Source organism: Castanea sativa, chromosome 6 (genome assembly GCF_040712315.1).
Source record: "Castanea sativa cultivar Marrone di Chiusa Pesio chromosome 6, ASM4071231v1".
NCBI lineage: Eukaryota > Viridiplantae > Streptophyta > Magnoliopsida > Fagales > Fagaceae > Castanea > Castanea sativa.
Window position 1 is genome coordinate 12,933,666 of NC_134018.1, and position 22,722 is coordinate 12,956,387.

At 37.5% G+C, this 22,722-nt stretch overlaps 2 protein-coding genes across 3 annotated transcripts; one reads left to right on the forward strand and one right to left on the reverse strand.

The window, feature by feature from the left end:
• Positions 1 to 530: 530 nt before the first annotated feature.
• Positions 531 to 17,576, reverse strand: LOC142640743 (uncharacterized). Of its 2 annotated transcripts, XM_075814975.1 has the most exons (20): positions 17,012 to 17,576; positions 16,809 to 16,897; positions 16,272 to 16,384; positions 15,952 to 16,006; positions 15,286 to 15,374; positions 14,321 to 14,387; positions 14,180 to 14,242; positions 13,760 to 13,924; positions 13,547 to 13,640; positions 13,394 to 13,473; positions 13,228 to 13,303; positions 13,008 to 13,051; positions 12,271 to 12,338; positions 6,705 to 6,790; positions 6,426 to 6,583; positions 4,998 to 6,333; positions 4,604 to 4,890; positions 2,306 to 2,512; positions 2,067 to 2,223; positions 531 to 1,018 (listed from the first exon to the last, which is right to left on the reverse strand). In XM_075814975.1, the coding sequence occupies exons 1-20, from the start codon at positions 17,121 to 17,123 to the stop codon at positions 741 to 743; spliced, it is 3,624 nt and encodes a 1,207-aa protein (XP_075671090.1). In that variant the 5' UTR covers positions 17,124 to 17,576; the 3' UTR covers positions 531 to 740. The 2 variants fall into 2 exon arrangements, with proteins under 2 accessions (XP_075671090.1, XP_075671091.1); XM_075814976.1 differs by lacking the exons at positions 16,809 to 16,897; positions 17,012 to 17,576 and having other exon boundaries at positions 15,286 to 15,367; positions 16,272 to 16,334.
• A 2,505-nt stretch (positions 17,577 to 20,081) lies between these two features.
• LOC142639480 (F-box protein At4g18380-like) lies at positions 20,082 to 21,086 on the forward strand. The gene has a single exon (XM_075813648.1). It carries the CDS (start codon positions 20,082 to 20,084, stop codon positions 21,084 to 21,086), a length of 1,005 nt encoding a protein of 334 aa, XP_075669763.1.
• Positions 21,087 to 22,722: the final 1,636 nt, after the last annotated feature.

The following is a 22,722-nucleotide window of genomic DNA, read 5'->3' on the forward strand; positions in this document are numbered from 1 at the left end:
CAATTGAAAATACATCCAATTGTATTTTTAATTACATGAAATTTTTAATAGTCATGTGGACTTGCTTAAAAAATACGCACATGTTCTTATAATTTGCCACATAATTGTTGGAGGAGATTCCTAGCCTTGTCCACAATATTACTAGAAAGCCTTGTCCACTAGAGCTAGAATCTTATTTCGAACACAATATTACTTGGAATACTGCTTCTAGACTAGGTTTTCTGGCATGATATCATGAATTTAAAGGGACAATCATCAAATTTTGTCATTCTTAACAAGATTATTAAAACACAAGCATTTTAGGTGATTCCATTGCTGTCAAAATTGTTATATATTTACGTCTCTCATTGCAATTTTTTATTTTATTGATTATTATTGTTGTGCCTTTGTGAATCTCATCATATTCGTCAAAATCTTAAATTGATATAAATGAAAATCATCCTTGGATACAAAATTTCTCATTACACATATGAACAGCAATTTTTTATTTTATTGATTATTATTGTTGTGCCTTTGTGAATCTCATCATATTCGTCAAAATCTTAAATTGATATAAATGAAAATCATCCTTGGATACAAAATTTCTCATTACACATATGAACAGCTTTCTATTCAGCCTGACTGGCACATATGCTCAACATGCACTTGTATTTTATAATCTATATACAAAAAAGAATGGGCAAACTATATGATTGGGATCCCTTTTTATCCCAGAACATAACATCCCAAAATAACCCTCATTAAATTTGACTCCGTAATCGCGTCATCAAACTTTGCATACTTTCAAGTTTCTGACTGAGTTGTTTAATAGTTTCTAGATGCTGTATGGAAGATTCTGAACTACCTGCATCAGTAATAAGAGCAGCGCACTTGGCCCGTGAATCTGTAACCGCATCCTCCAGTGAGGCCACTGTCCCTTCCAAGGACGATGGAAGGGACAGTGGAGAGAGCCCAATACTGCCAGCACTACTACCCCTGCTGTGCTTTGGGGAGAAAATCTTGTCAAAGCCATCACTTCCTGCAATTCCTCATTTTATCAAATTGACCATTAATCAAGAAAGATGGAACACGCAGAAACTATTAGGATAATTCACAAGCCCAACAAAGAACATGCATACAAGTAGCAAAGCTTGACCACTAACATTTAAAAGTGAAATAATATCATTACATTCAACAAAAAGTGAAATAATTCCAAACACATCAATGGGTTTGAACCCATGACCTTATCCTCCACCCTTATTATGGGAGAGGAGGTGCCGTTTGAATAGAGGTCATTAGGTAAAGCATTTTGGAAAAATCAGCAGAGCAGAGATAGCATTTAAGAATGTATTGGGTTATCTCAGTGCACAGTTTTTTTTTAATTGCTTCTCCTACTCACGAATACATTGATATAATGAGCATTTGGATAGCTAAAAAGCATCCTGCATTTTGCGTTTTTTTTTTTTTTGTGGACAGCGCCTCTTGCCCTGTTTATGGTTGATGAACAGTGCATTTAGGCTTATGATCAGTAACTTCTTTGTGAACAATAACTTCTTTATTATTAATTTTTTATTGTTTTCAGTTTTCAGCAAAATAAACGGTATCCAAACAAACCCATAGTATAGCTCTACAATGATTCACATGAATTTATTTTGAGTGTATAGAAATTATATTCTTTAATTAATTTTAATTAATTCTTTCTATATTCTTCTCTTTTTGACATTTATCAAACTATAATAACTATTGTAAGATCAAATGGGTAACTCATTGTTGTGCTTGATTTATTCCTAAACACTCATGTTGATTCCGGATGCCTTTTGCTTCAAGTCGATATGCATTCTCTAGGCATACCAAATGTTCAATTTCAATAATTTTCCACTCAATTTTTACAGCCCTCGCTAATCAAAATCTAGAATCCTTATTCTGATGACCTCTATCTTGTACCCATTTGCTGTTTTCTTACAACAAAACCATGAGCCCTCATGGCTTTGTCTAGTGCTTCAGTCTAAGACTTGGAAAATCATAAAATTAAATTATAATACCAAAAATAGATATTTATTAAAAACTAACAATAGTTTTCAACATACCAAGGTTGCTTAGTTGATCGATTGCTGCCTGGCCAATAGAACCTTCTAGCTTAAGTACCCGCAAAATTCCAGCAGTTATTCGACCCATTGAGTCAACTTCAGACTTGCACAAAAAAGCAAGGTGTTGCAACTCATCCTTTGTAACAATTGCCTCAATCTGCAAAATAAAAAACATTGTAAGGACCTTCCTAAAATTAGAGGCAGCATGGATACACTTCTAGAGTAAAATTTTTTAATACCGGCTGCTCAACAGAGAATTTCAAGTTTTCCACCACCCACTTGGCTGGATCATCATAGATGGGGTCCTCAGCTATCACCATGCGAAGTTCAAGATTTATCCCTCCAGATGTCTCCGCATTGCCTTTAATACCATTTGCAGGTAAGATAGATGCATGGATGCTTTTGTGGGCCTGAGGCTTTAAAGTCTGCAAGCCTTCCACACCAACCTGCAAGCATATCGATATGTGAGATCATGAGTAGAATATTTCTAAAACTAAAGAAAGGGAGAAATTAGATGGTTCACAAAATCAAAATCAATTACAGGAACAGTTGAATATGTTTGAGTTGGGTTATAATCAGAAAAAAGTTATACCATATCTAGTGTCTACAGCATCAGCACAGGAACTAACATGGCCAGGTGTACCATAGGCATGCTGAATATGCTCATCTCACTGTACAAATAAGGTTTACCGCGTGAGTTGGGTGGTTTGGAAATTCGGAATTTGGTGTCTTTTAATCAGGCCCTATTAGGAAAATGACTTTGGAGGTATGGCCATGAAATCACTCATTTGCGGCGGAGGGTCATAGCCAAGAAATATGGGGAGGGGAAAGGGGGTTGGTGCACTAGAGTTTGTAGAAGGGCTCATGGTTGTGGTTTATGGCGGAGTATTGGCGAAGGGTGGGAAGTTTTTCTAAGCATTTGTCTTTTGTGGTGGGGGATGGTTCTTGTATTCTTTTCTGGCATGATATGGACTGGGGATGATTCTCTTAAAACTCTTTATCCTCAATTATTTATGTGTTCAGCCAATAAGGAAGCTTGTAATTCTGAAGTGTTAAGCCCTCCAATTGGTGATAATGACAGAGTGTGGAGTTTAAGATTTTATAGGGAATTCAATGATTGGGAGTTAGCGGCTTCTTACTCCCTACTTCATTTCATCCAAACCCGGATTCCTAGGGCTAGAGGGTGTGACAGTCTTTGTTGGGGTCTTAATGGAAGTGAGAAGTTTGATATCCGGTCTTTTTATCATAAGATTCGAAATGCAACTCTTACTTTTTCTGGGAAGGGAATTTGGAAAGCTAAGGTTCCTAAATAGGTGGCATTCTTTATTTGGACAGCAGCTCATGGTCAGATTCTAACTTTGGATAACCTTATACTGCGTGGTCGCCCTTTAACGAATCGTTGTTGTATGTGCTGTTGTAATACGGAATTTGTGGATCACCTGTTACTTTTTTGTCTGATAGCTCATTCTTTGTGGACGTAAATGCTTCGGTTATTTGGGGTCGATTGGGTCATGCCAAGTTCAGTTGTGGACTTATTATTTTGTTGGTATCATTGGCTTGGGAAGCATAGTTTTGACATTTAAAATTTGGTTTCAGGCTGTTTAATGTGGACTATTTGGACTGAACAAAATCGGCGTTCTTTTGAGGATAATGGGAAAATTGTGATTCAGTTAGTAGATTTATGCCAACGGACCCTAATTGATTGGTCTCGGTGCTAGGGTCTCTCGGATTGTTTTACTCTTATGGATTTTCTTTTGTCTATTAGAATAGCTTAGCGGCTGCTTGTGTCTTTTTGTTTCTTATTATTCTTTGTTCGCTACCATGAACTCTTTGTACTTTTCTTGCTATTCCTTTTTTTTTAATAATATTTTCTTCTTACTTATCAAAAAAAAAAAAAAAAATCCAGTGTAGTTTTTTGCTCATTTAATTCTAGACATCCCCATCCCAACCATTCCCACAATGGTAGTGCAGCGAAAAGCCAACTTATGGTTAAGGGTTGGTTAAAACTGACTTATGGTTAAGGGTTCGTTAAATTGAAGTGCCTCAATTTATATCAATGACGTCGTGTCTCATCTACAAAGTACTCCAAATTGAACACGTGGTTGGGACAACTAAGAAACCTCTCCTGATGCTCCTATAACCACACACATACAACGACCCAACTTCAAAACAGGCATATCATCTGAGCAATGCAACTAAGAATAATCCAAAATACCAACACAATCATTTTTCATCCTCCTCAAAAAATCAAACAATACTGCATAAATGATGCTATTGCATTCATCTTAAGGCTAAATTTACCCTCAGAAAAACAAGCAACATTTATTCATGTTCCATTAAAAGTTCTTTTACCATATTCTAAAACTCGTAAAACACCAATGAACTCTAATTCAAATGGCACTTCCTTCTCCCATAAGAATAGGAGCATGAGGTTGTGGGTTCTAAACCAACTGGGTGCTTAACTAATCAAAAAAAAAATTTAACCTAATTTTAGAAGTTAAATTAAAGAAGAAAATAAATAAGAATCAAATTCTTACCGTGACCAATTCCACAGGATATTTCTGCATTTCTTGTGACTTTCCTTTGCCATTCAGTTCGTGCTTTGGACTACTTTTTGCTTTCACCTGCAGACTCTGGAAAGTTGTATGCCAACACCTCTCTTCTCTACCCACATCTTCATGATTGTGAAACCACCACCTTTCTGCCATCTCTTGTTCTCCTTCAAGAGCAAACAACCAGTCCTTCAATTCAATACTAACATCAATGTCATCTGACTTTCCAAGCTGCAAAAAGATTCTTTCTTTTCCATCCCCTGAATTTCCATCTGATTAAAAAGGAAAGTTAAAAGAAATTCAACTAAATAGAAGAAAACGGACAGAGATGAGAAAAATAGTGCGCATCTGTGGGCATGCAGATGCTTATGGTCCATACCCTCTTCCCGATTGTCAGCAATGAGAGGTGTTGTTTTAAATAGTTTTGAAAGTGGCCCTGCTCGTAAGTTGTCTAACCCTTTAGAAAGCTCCTTCCCAGGACCACCATCAGGCCCAAGTATTCCAAACCGATGCAGTAAGGCTTCAGTATAATTCATTCCTCCACCAAGGCGAACACCAGAAATACACGCTGAAGCATTCAAACTATGGCACTCAATATCTTGTTCGTCTAATGGAATCACATGCACGATGCTAATGTCCAGAAACGGCACTGCAAAAGCATTGCCACTTGAACAGTTTTTCTTCTGTACCCAAAAAACAGCTCTTAGTTGAGGGTATCCATTCCCACAAATCAGAGGATCATCATCAATATTACTTGACACTGTGCCATTTTGATTTGCCAATTTTCCCTCAGTGTCTACACAGTCCACCTGAACACTCTCCCAACGTAAAGTGGATGAAACAGCAACTGCACCACCAAGCGTTCTGTGAGTAACTCTGACAAACAGATTATCCCCAAGAAACTGAACAAGAGGCATTTCGTGAACAGTCATTTCAGAAGACTCCAGAAATTTAAGCTGAAGATCCTTCACTGCTAAACTTACTGCAGTATCACCAGGGACCTTATCAATCAGCCTTCCACCAAAAGAATTATTATTATTACTTCTCTTCAGTTTATTATTTTTTCCGACAATGGCTATCTTCTCACTCACTCTGCCAAAGTATGCATAGAGATCAAGGATAAAAAATAGCTGTTCAACTGAAGCGTTGGACAAATATTGTTGACAAGCAACCCCTACCCTGACAATACCACCTGGAGGAGGAACATCTGTTAATGGGCTTCCATCAGCAGTTGCCATGGCTACTTCAATGCAAACATCTTCCAGCTCAACACTTCTCCACAAACCTGAACCCCAGTCAAGAGAATTCTGAAGTCTACTTAAGTCGCTACACGTTTCTAAAGACAAACTAATTTGTGATGCTTTAGTGGTCCATTTCTTCAGGCTAGCATCAAATGGTTGACCTTCCCAGAGACAAAAGCAAGCAGGATCCTTCTCCAGGTTCAGCATCCTTAGTTCTAGTGAAGGAGATTCTGAAAATAATAAGTTCTTAATATGAAGCCTTGCTCCGGAAAATGAACTCTGGATATTACCGTCCTTGTTACTAGCACTATTATTCAATTTTCCCACGTCCAAAGGAATAGTAAAAACTAATTCCTTGAGAGTGAAAACCAAGGAATTTACTGAAAAATCTGGTAAAACAGCACCACGATTGACGACGACTCCATCAGTTAGGAAGGAAAATATCCTCAAACAGGATTCTTCCTGAAGATAAATCTGACCAAAGAATGGGAAGGTATTCCTTAGAAGTTAAAAAAAAATTATATTAGGATCGTTCATTAAAAATAAAAAATAAAATGATGCAATACCATAAGAGGTTGACAGTCTACAACTGTTTGTGAAGCAAAAGATGGCGGAACTGGACAGGGTTTGATCTGAAGAGAATGGAGACATACTAGAGGAACACCATCAATCAATTGCCACTGCTGTTCTCCCAGAGGATATATTGGAGGGCAAAAGTTCTTTGCTGGCCAAACAGACAGGAACAATGTCAACTAAATCACTCATATACTCAAATCCTAACCAAATATACATAAATTGAGCTGAAAATTACATTCTTAAAATTATAAAATAAATGTAACTGATACCAAATTCAGGAATATGTAGAAGATCTTTTGTCACACTTTGCATTGATGGTTGCACTAAGGTGCATGGAGGGCGTGAAAAAGTATCCCTGCATTCACCAGCGAGGTAACATATATCTCAGTTACAAGATAAAAATGACAAATAAATAAAAAATAATCCTCATCACAAACGAGGACCAGCAAAGATATCCAATAAGACATGTTTCTGCTCCAGCAAAAAAAAAAAAAAAATATTCAAATTGATCGATTAAAGATGCTGAAGAAATTCAGAAGAGTAGATCATATCCACACCTAGTAAATAAAAAACACTCGTCAAGGTGATCAACAAACTTTCAAGTTCTAAATATAGAACCTTTGACTGTACTTCTAATCCTTTTGTAGATTTTATAGGTTTCTTGAACGCTGTTAAATTATTGATTGTCCCAAAAACTTAAGCTATTAGGAAATAGTGAATTTAATCACTAACCATAATTCTAACAAATGCTATATTGTAATTCTGGTAAATAAAAAACACTCTTCAAGGTGATCAACAAACTTTCAAGTTCTAAATATAGAGCCTTATACTGTACTTCTAATCCTTTAGTAGATTTTATAGGTTTCTTGAATGCTATATTGTAATTTTTTTTTCTTTTTTGATAAGTAACGAAAATTTTATTAAAAAATGAAGAACAGCCAACCCGAGTACATTGGGAATGTACTATGGGGGCATAAATCAATAACCAAGATTACAACGATCAAGTAAAACAGGAAGGGAAGAACAAGAAAAATGACAAAAAACCACACTCCAATCGAGGAGAGTGTGTAGGAATAAAGACTTAATCTCTAGTATAGAGCGTTCACAGCCCTCGAAGCATCTCTCATTCCTTTCGCGCCAAATACACCATAACAAGCAATGAGGCACAATTCTCCACAACTCTATATTTCTATGTCTTCCAAACTTACCCTGCCAAGACTCAAACAACTCAATAACCTTCTGAGGCATAACCCAATGAATTCCAAATAGGCAAAACACCAACGACCACAACTCACAAGCAATGGGGCAGTGAAGAAGAAGATGATCCACCGACTCCCCACAATTCTTACACATATAGCACCAATCCAGAACTAGCACTCGTCGTTTGCGAAGATTATCTGTTGTTAAAATCTTACCTAAAGAAGCGAGACCATGAAAAGAAAGCTACCCTTGGAGGAACCTTCGATTTCCAAACCAACTTCCAAGGGAATGGTAAGGTGGTAGGAGGGTAGAAAGAACGATAGAAACCTCTAACCTCAAAACCTCTACTCCTTGCGCTTCCAACACAACCGATCGGACCCAAACCCCGTACCGTCGAAGAGTAGACCATATCCATAAACCGATCAAAGGATTCTTGTTCCCAATCACTGTGGAGGACGACGAAATTTAGCATCCCAATGAATCCTCCCACCGACCAACACATAACCTCCGCTACCGAAGAATCCTTTGTCCTACTAATACTATAGAGCTCAGGAAAAGCCTCTTTGGAAAGTACGATCACCACACCATACATGCTTCCAAAACTTCACTCGAGTACCATCACCCACATCATACATAAGGAGTTTAGAAAAACATGTCCAACCACTCCTAATATGTCTCCACAAACTAACACCATAAGCCTTGGTCACCTTTTTCGTGCACCAACCACCCCAATCATTCCCATATTTCACCGCAATAACCCTCCTCCATAGAGCATCGGTCTCCGTACCATACCTCCATAACCATTTTCCTAGTAAGGCGGCATTAAAACTCCTCGATCTTCTAATACCTAACCCTCCAACCCTGCAACGGCTTACAAACCCCGAGCCCAATTGACCAAGTGTAATTTAGAGTCACCATTAAGACCACTCCACAAAAAATCTCGTTTGTAACTTCTCCATACGATTCGCCACCTTCCCGGGAAGAGTGCGAAGAGAAAGGAAGTAAGTAGGTAAGGAGGAAAGAGTCCTTTTAATAAGAGTTACCTTACCCCCCTTAGATAGATACAACCTCTTCCACCCTGCTAATCTCCTTTCCATCTTCTCCAAAATAGGATTCCAAATAGACGACTCCTTAAATTTAGCTCCTAACGGAAGCCCCAAATATCTTTAAGGAAGAGAGGATAGCCTACAACCCAGCATCCCCACCAACACATCCATATTGTAGACCTCCCCTATAGGAACCAACTCAGATTTTCCCAAATTAATCCTTAAGCCTGAGACCTCCTCAAATCTAGCTAGGATCGCTCTCAAACAAGCTATATGCGAAGAATCAGCATCACAAAAAATAAGAGTGTCATCAGCAAACAAAAGATGAGACACCATCACCGAGTTACCAGCTGAATTACCTACGGCATCGAGAACTGACCAAGTAACAAATGCCACATCAAACACACGACTCAACCCCTCCATAACAATGTCAAATAGCAACGGAGACAAGGGGTCCCCTTGTCGAATCCCCCTAGAACTACCAAAAAAATCAGAAGGACTACCATTGATCAGGATGGAGAATTTAACAGTAGATATGCAACACATTATCCACTTTCTCCATTTCTCTGAAAACCCACAACGCTGAAGCATATACATTAAGAAACCCTAGCTTACATGGTCATAAGCCTTCTCCACATCCAACTTACATAACACTCCCGGAACACCTGACTTCAATCTACTATCAATACATTCTGAAGCAATCAAGAAAGAGTCCAATATCTGTCTACCTTTCACAAATGCATTCTGAGAATTCAAAATAAGCCCATGTGCCACCCTTCTGAGACGATTAGCCAACACTTTAGAAATGATCTTATAGATCCCACCCACTAAACTAATAGGCCGAAAATCCTTGATCTCCACAGCATCCACCTTTTTGGGAATAAGAGCAAGGAAAGAAGCATTAAGGCTCTTCTCAAACACGGCTCGAGTATGAAAGTTTTGGAACAACGCCATAATTTCGGCCTTGACAAAGACCGACAAGACCGAAAGAACGCCATAGAAAAGCCATCCGGGCAGAGCCTTATCACCCTTTAAAATCACTAATCACCCCAAACACCTCTTCCTCGTCAAAAGGCCTATCTAGCCACACAGCATCATCCTCTGATACACAACAGAACTCCACATCAACAAGTAAAGGTCTATAAGCCACGGTTTCGGCATATAGGCACTATAAAAATGAGAGATACAACCCGGCTATAGCCTCGGATACGAAGACAATTCACCATCTACCATAAGCCTATCAATGGAATTAACTCTTTCCGTGAGAATTAGCTATACGATGAAAGAATTTGGTATTCCTGTCTCCTTCTCTAATACAAAGGACTCTAGACTTCGCCTCCAACAGATTTCCTCCATCAAAGTAACTTTTTCTAATTCACCTCGAATTCTTTCCAACTCTGACCTTTCCTCCGCAACTAAAGTTCGACTATCCTCGATCATCTCTAAATCACGAAGCTCTTGCCACAATTTTCTCACCCGATCTTCAACATTTCCAAAAACCTCCACATTCCATTTCTTCAAATCATTTTTCAAAAGCTTCAATTTATAGGCCAACACAAAACTCGGAGCTCCTTGGACATTATAAGATGCCCACCAGGATCGCACCCTCTCCACGAAACCCTCATCTTTCAGCCACATATTCTCAAATCTAAATGGCCTCCTACCGCTCTGAAAGGAACCACCCTCAAGAACAATCGGGAAGTGATCAGATAACAGCCTAGGCAAGCGTTGTTGAGAAACAGACGGAAACTTATCATCCCAATCTACAGAAAACAAAAACACATCGTCCTAGCCTTCGAAGCAACTTCACGAGTATTAGACCAAGTGAAAGATCCCCCTTGAAGCGGAATATCAATGAGACCTAGCTCAGAAATAAAATTGGAGAACTCCCGCATGGCATTAGTAAAAGAGGTTGAACCAGAACGCTCAGAAGGAAACCTAACCACGTTAAGGTCACCATCCACACACCATGGAACATTCCACCAACTATTCAAGCCAAATAATTCTTCCCATAAGAATCTTCTATCTCTCACAGAATTAGGACCATAGATACCAGTAAACGCCCAAACAAACTGATCTGACACACTAGTAAATCTACAAGAAACTGAAAATCGCCCCACAGCCTCCTCTTCTTTATTCACAACCCGTGTATCCCACATCAGTAACACCCCTCCAGAAGCTCCGCAAGAGCCTAGATAAGACCAATCGACATGTTGGCCCCTCCATAAACTGTGAATCACATCTCTAGTTATCAACTCCATTTTAGTTTCTTGAATACAAATAATATCTGGCTTCCATCTCCTTACCAAATTACGAATCCGAAGCCTTTTATCCCTATCATTCACCCTAACATTCCAAGAAATAATCTTCAAATTCATTGATGAACCACCACAGCCCTCTCCTTACTTATATTCCTCGGTTTCGTTGAATCAACCTCAACATTCGAGAGATGTCAATAAATTTTTCAACTCCGCCGACCTTTGCACGCACGACTTACCGTGCTTCATAAGATCATCTACTGCCTTAAGCTTATTATTCTTTTTCTTGGCCTCTATAGCCGCCAATCCCGTAATCTGCTCCTCAAAAAACCTTCCAACGAGGTGCTTGATTTTCTAAAAGCCTTAATCCGATTTGTTACCCATATTGATAAATTATTACCATCACCCGACTCCAAACACCCAACCCCCCGCTTAGAACTACACTCCAAATCCAAAGGAACTTCTGTGGCCAAAGGAACCACCTCTAGCGGCTTGCCACTACACTCCCAAGACATCAACCTCTCATCAAAATCCCCCATCTCCTCCTCTGCCTCCTTAACAACAGACACAGACTCAACTAACCCATCACAGTCCTCTGCCCAACTAATTAGCTGACCGTCAATGATAACAGTGTCATTACCTGTTACAGCCTCTACATCAGGGACTGAGCAATCCGACACACTTTCTGGAGATCGATATAGAGCTAACGGAATCACTACTTGTCGACCATCTCGCAATTGTAGCATCCATTCTTTGGAATTACCCCATGATTTATCCAAGTCACTGACCAATTCCCTAATAGTGGGAGGATATTTAAATACCATCTTACCATCAGAGGCCTCGTGCTCCGTCGCCCTTACCTCCAGACCCAACAACTCATCATCCTCCTCCATCGTCTTCGTCGGAGATGACAAAATTATTTTTTTCATGAGTAAAAATTAATTTATTTAGAAAACAGTCAAATCTCATGTACGCAGGATGTGTAAATGAAGCTCTCCGAAAACCTTACAATATTCAACAATTGCATTCAAAAGAAAGGGAATCTATAAACTCTACACAACAGAACACCTGTCAGTCAGTGTCACCCATTGTATACTTCTTGAGCCGTGGGTTTCTTCTCTTTATATCAATGACAAAATCAAATTTGATAAAGTTGAGTGGAATTTGTATCTGAGGAAAAGGGGGTGAAATAAAACTACATGCAAAAATGCTAAAATCTTCAAACAGCAACAAACAGGAAAGAAGCCCAAAGAATATTGACGAGAAAGAATATTCACTGGTACTTACTGAGAAAAATAAATGTGGAAAAGCAGAAATAAAATGAAGCTCACCTTAAGAATAGTCCACCAACCATGACCCTCGATAAGTTATTGTCATTTTCTCCATCAGAGACACTGGCCTGTGAGAAAAGTACATCTCCAATAAGGTCTTAAAACCCTAAAAGCATGGAACTGCACAAAAAACTACTAGATACGTGTGGAATAATTCAAGGGATCTTAAAGCTTCCAAGCGAAAGGATCAAAACTATAGGATGGGTTATCCAATAGTCCAAACAACTTAAAGAAGGCACCAGTAGAACTCCTCCTAAGAATATTATCAAACTAGTCAAGGAGCATCTAAGTCCTAACATGAAAATCATCTTTGAACAAAATTATCTCAAAGAAACGATGAAATCTTATAAAAGAACTTTCTAAGGACACAGTGCACAATCTGAAACTGATGTCACTTTTTCTTTTCCCTATTTTTTCATTGGTAATTATACATGCCGTCAATGTACCTTGAACCCAGGACCTCTCCCTCCACCTTGCTCTTACAAGGAAACGATGTGCCATTTGAGCTAGAGCTCATTGGCTCTCTTTCTTTGTTTTTCAAGCACTGATTATCTTAGTTATAACATTATATAGGACAGATTATGTGAAACACATAACACAGAAAACAAATTCAGTATTGCTCACAATATCTGTTTTGTTTTGGGTAAGATGGGATTGATTTTTAGCCAAAAATCACTTGGATAAAACAGTAAGATGATGTCACCAAGAAGTTGAAGAGTAAGTCATTAAAAAAATACCCGTGAAAATAAGAGTGACTGCATCAAAAGTTCAAGCTGGAACTCTGCAAGTTGAAACAGAAGAAGAATTTTTTTCAGTAAAAATATAAGGTATTGAGAGAGAGAGAGAGAGAGAGATCAAACTAATAGTTCAAATATTTAGGTTATTGAAGTGCATAGAATAACAAATTAAAAGCTACAGCCATTTTTTGGAAAGGGAGGAGGGGTGGGAGGGACAAACCAGCATCTTTGATGCAGAGAAATATGTGGTCCACGACAATAGAGACTAGAGAACGTCCTGCTGCTTCAGTAGATCGCTGCCAGGATTCCATGAGAGAGAGATTGTTATATAACAGGTTAGAAAGATAAGACTTATAGGAATAATAGCAACTAAATCAAGATAAAACCTGCTGGGCCTTTGAATCAACATCTCCTCTATTTAAACAGACATATAATCCAGTCAAGAATCGTAGAAGAGCACGTAGTCCTGTTCGCATGATGCTACATTAGCCCCCTGTTATATACTACAATAGTGAACAAGAAAATCTAAACAACATTACCTGGCTCACTTAATGCAGGACAAACAGCTTCTGTAATATGTAACTGGACCTCAAGCCCAAGTGGACAGTTTAGTTCAGTCCTTTGCACTGTGATCTGATCATCACAAAGTCAGGATACAATAAGTAATGTGGACCCACAAGAATCTAGATGTTCTAATATTACATGGCTGAGTTCAATATAAAAATCAACTTATAATATCAGATTTGCATTACATAAGCTTGTCCTGATATTCCTTCAAGAAAGCGCTCTCCGCCAAAAAAAACTCGCTTTGCACCATCATCATCTCTCTGGCTTCCTCTCTCTTGAGAAAAATTAGCATCCATGAACATATCAGGATGAGGCAGGAGATCAATAGACAAAAATTCCCATTCGAGTTTCTGTGAGGAAAGAATTTAGTATTGTTAGATACTCGTGTAAACATGAGCAACCTGCAAGATCAGGACAGGACACACCTTATCATAAAAAAAATAAGTTTACAACACAGAAGAGCAATTCAAACAAAGGCAGTGGGAGCCCTCACCAACTCCAACACCCCCCCCCCCCCTCCCTAACCCCACCCCACAAATAAAAATGCCCAACACACAAAGTGACATATACATCAATATAGATATTATAGAAAATCATTATATTACTTTGAACACATAGATGTACTCTTTGTTATTGGAGAAGTCCCGTGCCTCTTTAAGATTTACAACCTGTTAGGAAAGGTTGTTAGTAGTTGCACAAAAGAAAGTAGTCAATAAACCATCACATAAGCTTAATCAGTAAATTACCTGCCAATTTTCATTTGTAGAATACAGCAAAAGGTTGCGTATAGTGATTGATGCCAAAGGTGATGCCCTGGGGATGGTTTAACATATATACATATATGAGAAAAAAGGCCTGTATATAGGCATTGAGCAATACAGCTTCATAGCATAACTCAACCTAAGCCTCAACACAAATTTATAGGGGTCATTGTTAGAGAAATCAATTAAGTTATTGATCAGAATTAACATATTATAACACATTAAGGGTATATGAATGCATTATGAGTTATGTCACTAATAGCAATATCTACTATATGCATTAAACATTCCACACAAATCAAGATTGGAAGATGAATCCGGTGGGAGAAAAGAAAACCAAACCTATATTTGGGTCTAAACATTGACAATTTGACACATAATTTGAATTGCAAATAGCATCATGACACATTAATTGTACAGACAGATGGTACTATTTGAATGTGACCAAATTATCCTCGTAGCTATAATGAGCATGTGCAGAAACAATGAAAAACCCACTCTCTTTTATTGCTAAAAAGCATTGAAAAATTATATCTCTGTAAATTTCTAGTATCATCACAAATAAGTAGTCCAGATATCACAAACTTTGAAGCATAGTTAAAAATTATATAAAGAGCAAAGCAACAAAGTGGATCCTCCACTAGTATACGTTAGAGCTGAAATTGTTAGATAAATTACAGTTATTACCAATCTTTTTTCACACGTCAAAGCATACAAATAAGCATCATCAGCATGAAGTGAGGTCATAATTCAGAAGTGAAGCTATTCCTATTAAATTTGACATACATTTACTGTTGAGGCAAGGTGATATGATTTATGACTTTAAGCAAGTAAATCATACTTTAAAAATGAAGTTACAGCCAATTCATGGACCAAATGCAAATGTTGCGTGCCTAATTTACAAGTACAGATATTAAACACAAAAATAGATGAATGCAACAAGATCCTACCAAGTTGCTCCTCCTTGACCTTGAGCACCTCCACGAGTTTCAAGCAGAAGATTGACAGTGTGAATCTCTACAGTCATTCCATCTGCAATCTGATAATCATATAAGGTGAATTTTCTTTCATATTTTCTTTTTAAATAGGAAGTTTCTTTCAAATTCAATGCCTGCATTTGTGTGCATGTGAGTGGTTACAAACCCACAAAAGGGAGAGTTGTACCAAGCTGGCAACTGGCATAAAACCTTTACCAGCATCCTAAAGGACATGAATCCTTCAATCAAGTTCTGTGTGCTAATTACCATATGGCTGAAGTACAGTAAGCCAAAAAAAAAAAAAAAGTCGAAAGTACAAGGAAAGCTACACAAAAGGAGAGTGGATAGAAGACGTAAAGGAAGATCTAAGATCTCTCAGGTTTAAAGTGGAAAATGAATATATGCGAGCTGAAAATTTGAAGTAGGATAAGTCATCCAGGGCAATGACAGATAATGAACATAACAAATTAAATTTCCCTCCTAACTTGCCACAAATGATAAAGCTCTAGGATGGGCTGAGTATAGGTCTTAGACTCTTAATTTTGTTAATTTATAACTGGGTTCCATTACACAGATTGAAATCACTAAACCCTAAGTAGCAAATAAATAAATTTAAATTTAGCCAAGGGAGAGACGCACCTTATCAGCGAATCCATAACCACTTCCCTTCGCAGGCCCAGCAGATGTTGGGGTACTACAAACCATGAAAACAAAACCAAACATTATTTACTAACAACACAAACATAAATCTACTAAAAACTAACAAATCTCACTTACACCATAACACTAAGGCTAAGCAAGATAGCACGTAATTAACAACACAATACTTTCCAAGAGCCTCGTAGCTCAATGGCATTGGCTGGTCTCCTTTATGGGGGGTTCAAACACCCCCCTTCCCCTCTCCCACCTATTGTTACAATTGAATTATCAAAAAAAAAAATGCAGATAACATACAATACCTGGCCTGACTTGTAGATTCATCCAAGTTAGAGTTCTCCTCTAAAACCAAATCAAGTTTATCGATTTGCACCACAATTGGCTCCACTTGTACATTACCAAGCGATGATGGCAACTACAAAAGCACACAAATCAAGTCCAATCAGAAACAGCATAAACTTGAAAAATCTAAAGATATTAAAACAAATAAACAGAATCAAATCCGGTTCAATTACTGAAATTTATTTGAAACCTTAAGTACCAATATAATCACCGGCGGATTTGATTTCAAAATTTTCAATTTTTTTTCTATTGATGATTGGAAATTCAACTGAATCAAACGTTACACACTAAGTTAGCCGGGTTGATATTGAAATTCAAATGCTTGCAATCTTCATGCTAATAAACAGTGAACAATAATAGATTAGAAACTGATGTAACTCATTTTTCCAACAATTTTCTTAGAGATTCTAAGCAACCAAACGGAGAATTAGAGTAAATAAATTTATAATTATAATTATAAATAAATAAAAAATGAGAAGCATGAATGAGTGACGAACTATAATCTCCAATTTTCCAACTTTGGCAGTGGTGACATTGAGCGCCGGCGGCAATCCGACGCTGGAATGCAAAGCGTCGCCGTTAATATCTGCCGCCAAAATTCAAACACAGAAAAAAAAAAACTCCGGCAATTAACCCTAATGAAAATCAAATAGATACTGATCCCAAATTTGAGCATTAAATCAATCACAGTGAAGATTACCTAGATTGGAAAGCTGTACGGTCCGACCCTGCAACTTGAACTGATCTCTAGTGAAGGATTTGAGCCAGTACTTGAGCGTGTACTCCAACGCTCGCGCCAGTATCGACTCCATTTTTATTTATTATTATTTCTCGAAGCTTCGAGAAACAGAGAGAGTTTTGGTGGTGGTGGATCCGATCGGAGAAATGCGGGTTGGCGGAGGCGATGGTCGGGTTCGGGTTCGGGTCCGAGTCCGAGAGAGCATTGAGAAATGAGAGAGTGTTTTTTTTTTTTTTTATGTATGAGTGGAAATTTCAGGTGTGTGGGGGTGTGAGGGAATCTGAGAACAGTGGAGGGGGGGGGGTTGGAGGTGGTGAGTTGGCACGTGTAGAGTTGTGGCACGTGCGAATGTTTGTGAAGTGCGTTGGATCTCTCGCGGGCGGCAGTGTCAGAGTGCAGCAGAGGGTGGATTTGTCGGTGTAGGTGTAGGTGTAAGCTTCGTGTTTGGGAAAAGTTGGGTTTTTTAAGGTTATTGCCACTTTGGAATTGGAATTGGAATTGGAATTGGAATTGTGAAGTACAAATTGATACGCCTTCCTTTTTCTTTTTTTCTCTTTATTCCTAATTCTATGATTCTTCTCTCTCTCTTGGTTGCTTGTGGATCATGGCAAAGTTTTTCATTTCTTATAATTTGGGAAAAATAAATAAAAGTTCATTTATTATAGTGGGAGAATATGGAATTGCCACTTTTTATTTTATTTATAAAAGACAAAAAAAAAAAAAATGGAATGGGCATGGGGAGTAGTGTCCACAATATAAATGCCAAATGATTCTGATTTGAGTGGCACATGCAACATGCAGAGATAAGTGTCACATTTTCCTTTCCCTTCTTTGTTTTCTTTTCAAAACTTGCATATCCGATCAGCTTTATTTTTATATTTGGAGGAGGGGAAGGGGAGTAAGTTCACCCATCAACTTCAACTCCAATTCATTGTTCTTTTTGTTTCAGGATGTGTCAATACTTATTCATTTTGAAAACTTCAATAATGATAATTTTAATAATTCTGTTTATATGTATGTTGACTCAAAAGCAATATATTTTATGTTACGATAATGTTCTTTTGCACACTACAAATTAAAGTACACATATCTGTATATTGCATATTGAAAATCATGTTTTCATAATTTAACTGAAGTTGTATTTTTAATGTGTATTAATTTGCGCTCTTCCTTCTAAAAAAAAAATAATAATAATAATTGCGCTCTTTATGTTATACATTAATTGTAAGAAGTTAGATTTAGAATGATAATATTAAAAACTCCATATTTTTTTAAGGATGTTATATTAATTATTTTTTAAAGAATTTTATTTGATGGGAAAATAAAATGGAATAGTGGAATATGTTGGAGTTAAATTTGTACACTACTAGCCAATAGTGTAACAAAAACCCAAAAAAAAAAATTTATATAGATTCCTAAATGATCTAAACCCAACAAACAATTAGGAAAATTTGTTCAAGAATTTTCGAAGGGGGTAACTATTAACTTTAGGGCCTGTTTGGATTGAGGGTGAAGGGAGGGAGAGTAGAGAAAATGAGAGGAGAGTAGAGTTGGCTAAAAATATGCTAGATCTATTTTTAACTACCTCTACTTTACTTTCCCTCAATTCAAATGGATTAATTTCACTAGACACACATATCTAGTTTTGGATTAAATCAGACACAACAATGTGAGTTAAAAAATTCAGCAACTTATTCTTGCAATCCACAATTTTGTAATGAAGGAGTTGGTCCAGAACGCACTCCACGCGTTGGGTGTAGAAAATGTGTACCTATCATTAGGCTTATTACAACACATGACAGTGCTAGTATACCAATTTCAGCCTCAATATCTCATTAAAAGTGCCATCCCTTCAAAGGCTTCAACCAAAAAAGGTGGCAATTTCATCAAAGTCACTTTGGGAGTAGCGAGGAGGTACCTAGTTGGGCATAGTGAAGCCCACAATTTTAGCCAAGTATAATGGTGTGTATGAGTTGTTTTGTGCAAATGGTCAAAAACGTGTATCGGCAAAAAGAAGGGGATGGAAGAAAGTGATAGCTTTGGGATTTGTGTCCAAAGATAGAAGAATTGTTTAAATGGAGTAGAATAGTGGAATCAGCATGCTTACTCAAAGAGCTAAATTCTCTCTCTGCTTATTAAAGGTGCGAGTTGGGTTGTCTTAACTCTTATACGTTGCTTTACAAAGGAGTTCACGTTATTCAACTTTTGATTGCTCAATGGGCCAGTCTTTGCTGCACATAATTCAAGATGAGATGACCAACCCAAAATAAATTGTAGATGGGTTTCAGACTGGAGCCCAAAACGAAATAGCTGGGTCTTTGTGGGCTTCAGGGATAATTATCTCATTCTCATATGGCACTAAAGATTATGAAAATTGGTGTTACTGTCACTGAAAATGGTAAGCAGAATTTCCAGCCACTTCTGAAAAGTGGAAGAAAAGAACAATCCCATCTAGAGAGATCTCAAAAGCAAGGTATTAAGCTGTGCCCAAGTTTGACCAACCTTTTTCATCCATAAAAACAACTGCATCTATACATTTATTATAACATAATACAGGTTTAAGGTTTACATCATAACTCATAAGGTATTGTGAGAGATATAAAAAATGAAATATCCAATGAGTTTAGTCATGAAACTATCCAGTGAGACATGGGACTATGTATTTTTTGGTACAGCAGAAACTTATTAATTAGTTTCTCTCAAACACCTGCAGGGAAGAGAAGAGAAGCTATGCACCATTTTAGACAATAACATGAGGAATCCTGTTGGTGTACTGAATAAATTATTAAGAAGTACTATAACTCACTCCTAGCATGCTCATAGGCTCATTATAGTAATCTCCTTAACCTTATATTCTACACTCAACGTGAGTTTGAGGTAGAACATATTAATAGTTAATACCAAGTCTTCTTTCCAATCTCTTTCTACCCTTTCAGTAAAAAAAAAAAAGTCTTCTCTCCACTCCATAAATCCTAGATCTAATATCATTAGCAATCTGCTACGTTAGATCTCATTCACCATTATCAAAGGAATGGATTCTAACAATGAAGAGGTTAATTCCTTTGATCATTTACCAGACAATATCCTGCTCTTAATCTTCGACAAAATCTTAGACTTAGAGGCCAAAGCCTTAGTGAGTTGCTTTCTCGTCTCCAAGCGCTTTGCTTCCCTCATCCCTCAAACCAACACCAACACTGTTTTGATCGAAATGGAAGCCCCTGCCGATCTTCCTCAATCCAAAAAAAGCCGCAGTACCTCACAAAGTTTATTCAAGAACATCTTAAGCAAACTCAGAAGCAAGTCCAAGCCGAGGGACCTAGTGCAGAGGGAGATAAGAGGTTCTGACGTGTTAAAGATCTTTCGAGAGATCAAATGTCTGAAAATTCAAAGTCACTCCGCTGGAGTGAAAAATCCTTTTGTTGCAGGCTTCCTCATGTGGAAGGCATTATTTGGGGCTAAATTTCGTTATTGCCTCTTTCTTTTTGCACCATTCGTCCACAAAGAAAACGATGATGACCCTTTAAAGAATACAATAGTGCATAGCAATGACAAAGAGGGTGAAGAAGTTTTTCAATTTCTTTGGACTTTTGGCGGATTTCATTTGCAAGAAGCATTACAAAGGCATCGCTATGTTAAAGATACAATTTCGGATAATCACTGCATTCTTAAAAAAGTCGTAGTTTGTGACTCGGAGAATCGAGGAAAGGTGTGTATGGGAGAAGAAGATATTGCGGAGTGTAGGAGGAGTTGGCATCTTGATAATGATACTAAGGATACAACAACAAAATTGTACTATAATTGCAAGATGTGGTATGTGCCTGTTTTGGATTTGCCAATGCACGGATACACAATGAAAGGGGCCACACTTCTTTGGGTCTATCCTGCTAGTGTGCCAATGAGCAAAGAGAAGGATGTCTTGAAAGGATTTGAAGATGATGAAGAGGAGCAGTGGGGGATTTTCAATGAAGCTGTAAGGGAGATTGTGCTCAACAACAATATCCATAAAAGAATGTTTCATACAACTTCGTTTTCATGATAAGATCTTTGATTTGTAGGACTAATATTAACGATCATTTTCATTCCGTATATAGGACAGTCATTGGAGATGCTTTTCGTGATGCTCAATTTGTTTCTTTTTTGGCAATGTTTATTTCACGTTGATATTTGCCTACTACCGTACACACACAATCATCACGATTTCAACGCAATAGGGGTACAATTGTGTGCAATAAACAGTATGCACTAATATTTACCCTGCTTTATCAACTTTGCAATCTGCATACGTAGGATAAAAAGACTGAGAAGCTCTAGAGCTGCGCAGAACGAAATGGTGCCAACTTGTGCCACCAAAAATGCCATAGTGATTTGAGCTACACATAAAAGCATCTAAAATTTTAAAGTGTTTAAGTGAAAGTGGATAGTGAACAGTGACAACACATGAATCATGGTCAATAAATTCTTAATTCAATTCACTGTTTAAGTTTTTAGGACGATTTATCATAACATCAAAATCAACATTATTGGCCTCTAGTAAAATCCGTCTTCTTATCAAACTCATCCAAGCCCCACCAAATAAGTTTTTTTTTTTTTTTAAATGTCAAATCATGGCCACGCCATCGATCCTTGCACTGCTAGACGCATTGTCCTTGCCAGTCCATGTGATCCAACCCGAAGAACCACCGTTGCCGACCCAAATCAGATCGTCATTCCTCCTCCGTGGCCACCATAGTCTTCCACCGTATTCTTGAGTTTTCATTTGGTTTCTTTTGGTTGTTTTTGTTCTTAAGAATTGAAATCAGTTAGTAAGGTTTTTCAGCTTTGTGGATTTAGGAGTTGTTTTGATCTAGATCTGTTCCTAATATTTTTTGAGTGCTTAAAATTTTTTTTCTGCTTTGGCTAATTCTAAACTCTTGGTTCTCATCATCGTGACATATATGGTTTTTCATCATCAAAATCTCATTACCTTTTACTATTTTAGCTGGTAGGCTAAATTAAACCTTTGACTTTCATTGACACACTAGACAGAATTAACTTGACAAATGTTATCACTTTTGGGTAAAATTTTACTTTAAATCTAAAATTTCCTAATAGGAAGAAGTCAATTTGGGATCAAATTCTCTTTCGAGGTGTAACTATTCTATGGAATATACCAAGGAGGTACCGAGGTAGGCATGCATAGTGATAGCCCAAAATTTTTGCCAAGTATAATAATTTATCTAAGTTGTTTTGTGCAAATGGTCAAAAACGTGTAGCAGCAAATAGGGGGATGGAAAATTACCTCATTCACATTCTCATATAAGATTCTCCCGCCTCTCACGCCGCTACAGTAGGTGGATTCTAGCTAGTTTCTAGCTACATTCCTTTATATATTTGAGTCTCTCATCACATATTCACATGTGAGAAACTTTATGCATATAGTTGGACTATAAAGTGAACGAACTTGATATGCACATAGGGGGGAAAAAGTTTGTTTATGTTTTATTTAGAAAATTAGTCAAGTTTGAGCTCAAATTTAATAATGTGTTTTATTTAGTGATAATACAAATAGTTTAAATTTTGTATTTGTTAAACTCGGACCTGACATAAACTAGTATAAGAGTTGGGTTGCTGGGTATTGGTTGAACTAGTGGGTTAATGATTGAACAACAAGGTTGAATAAAAATAAAATAATT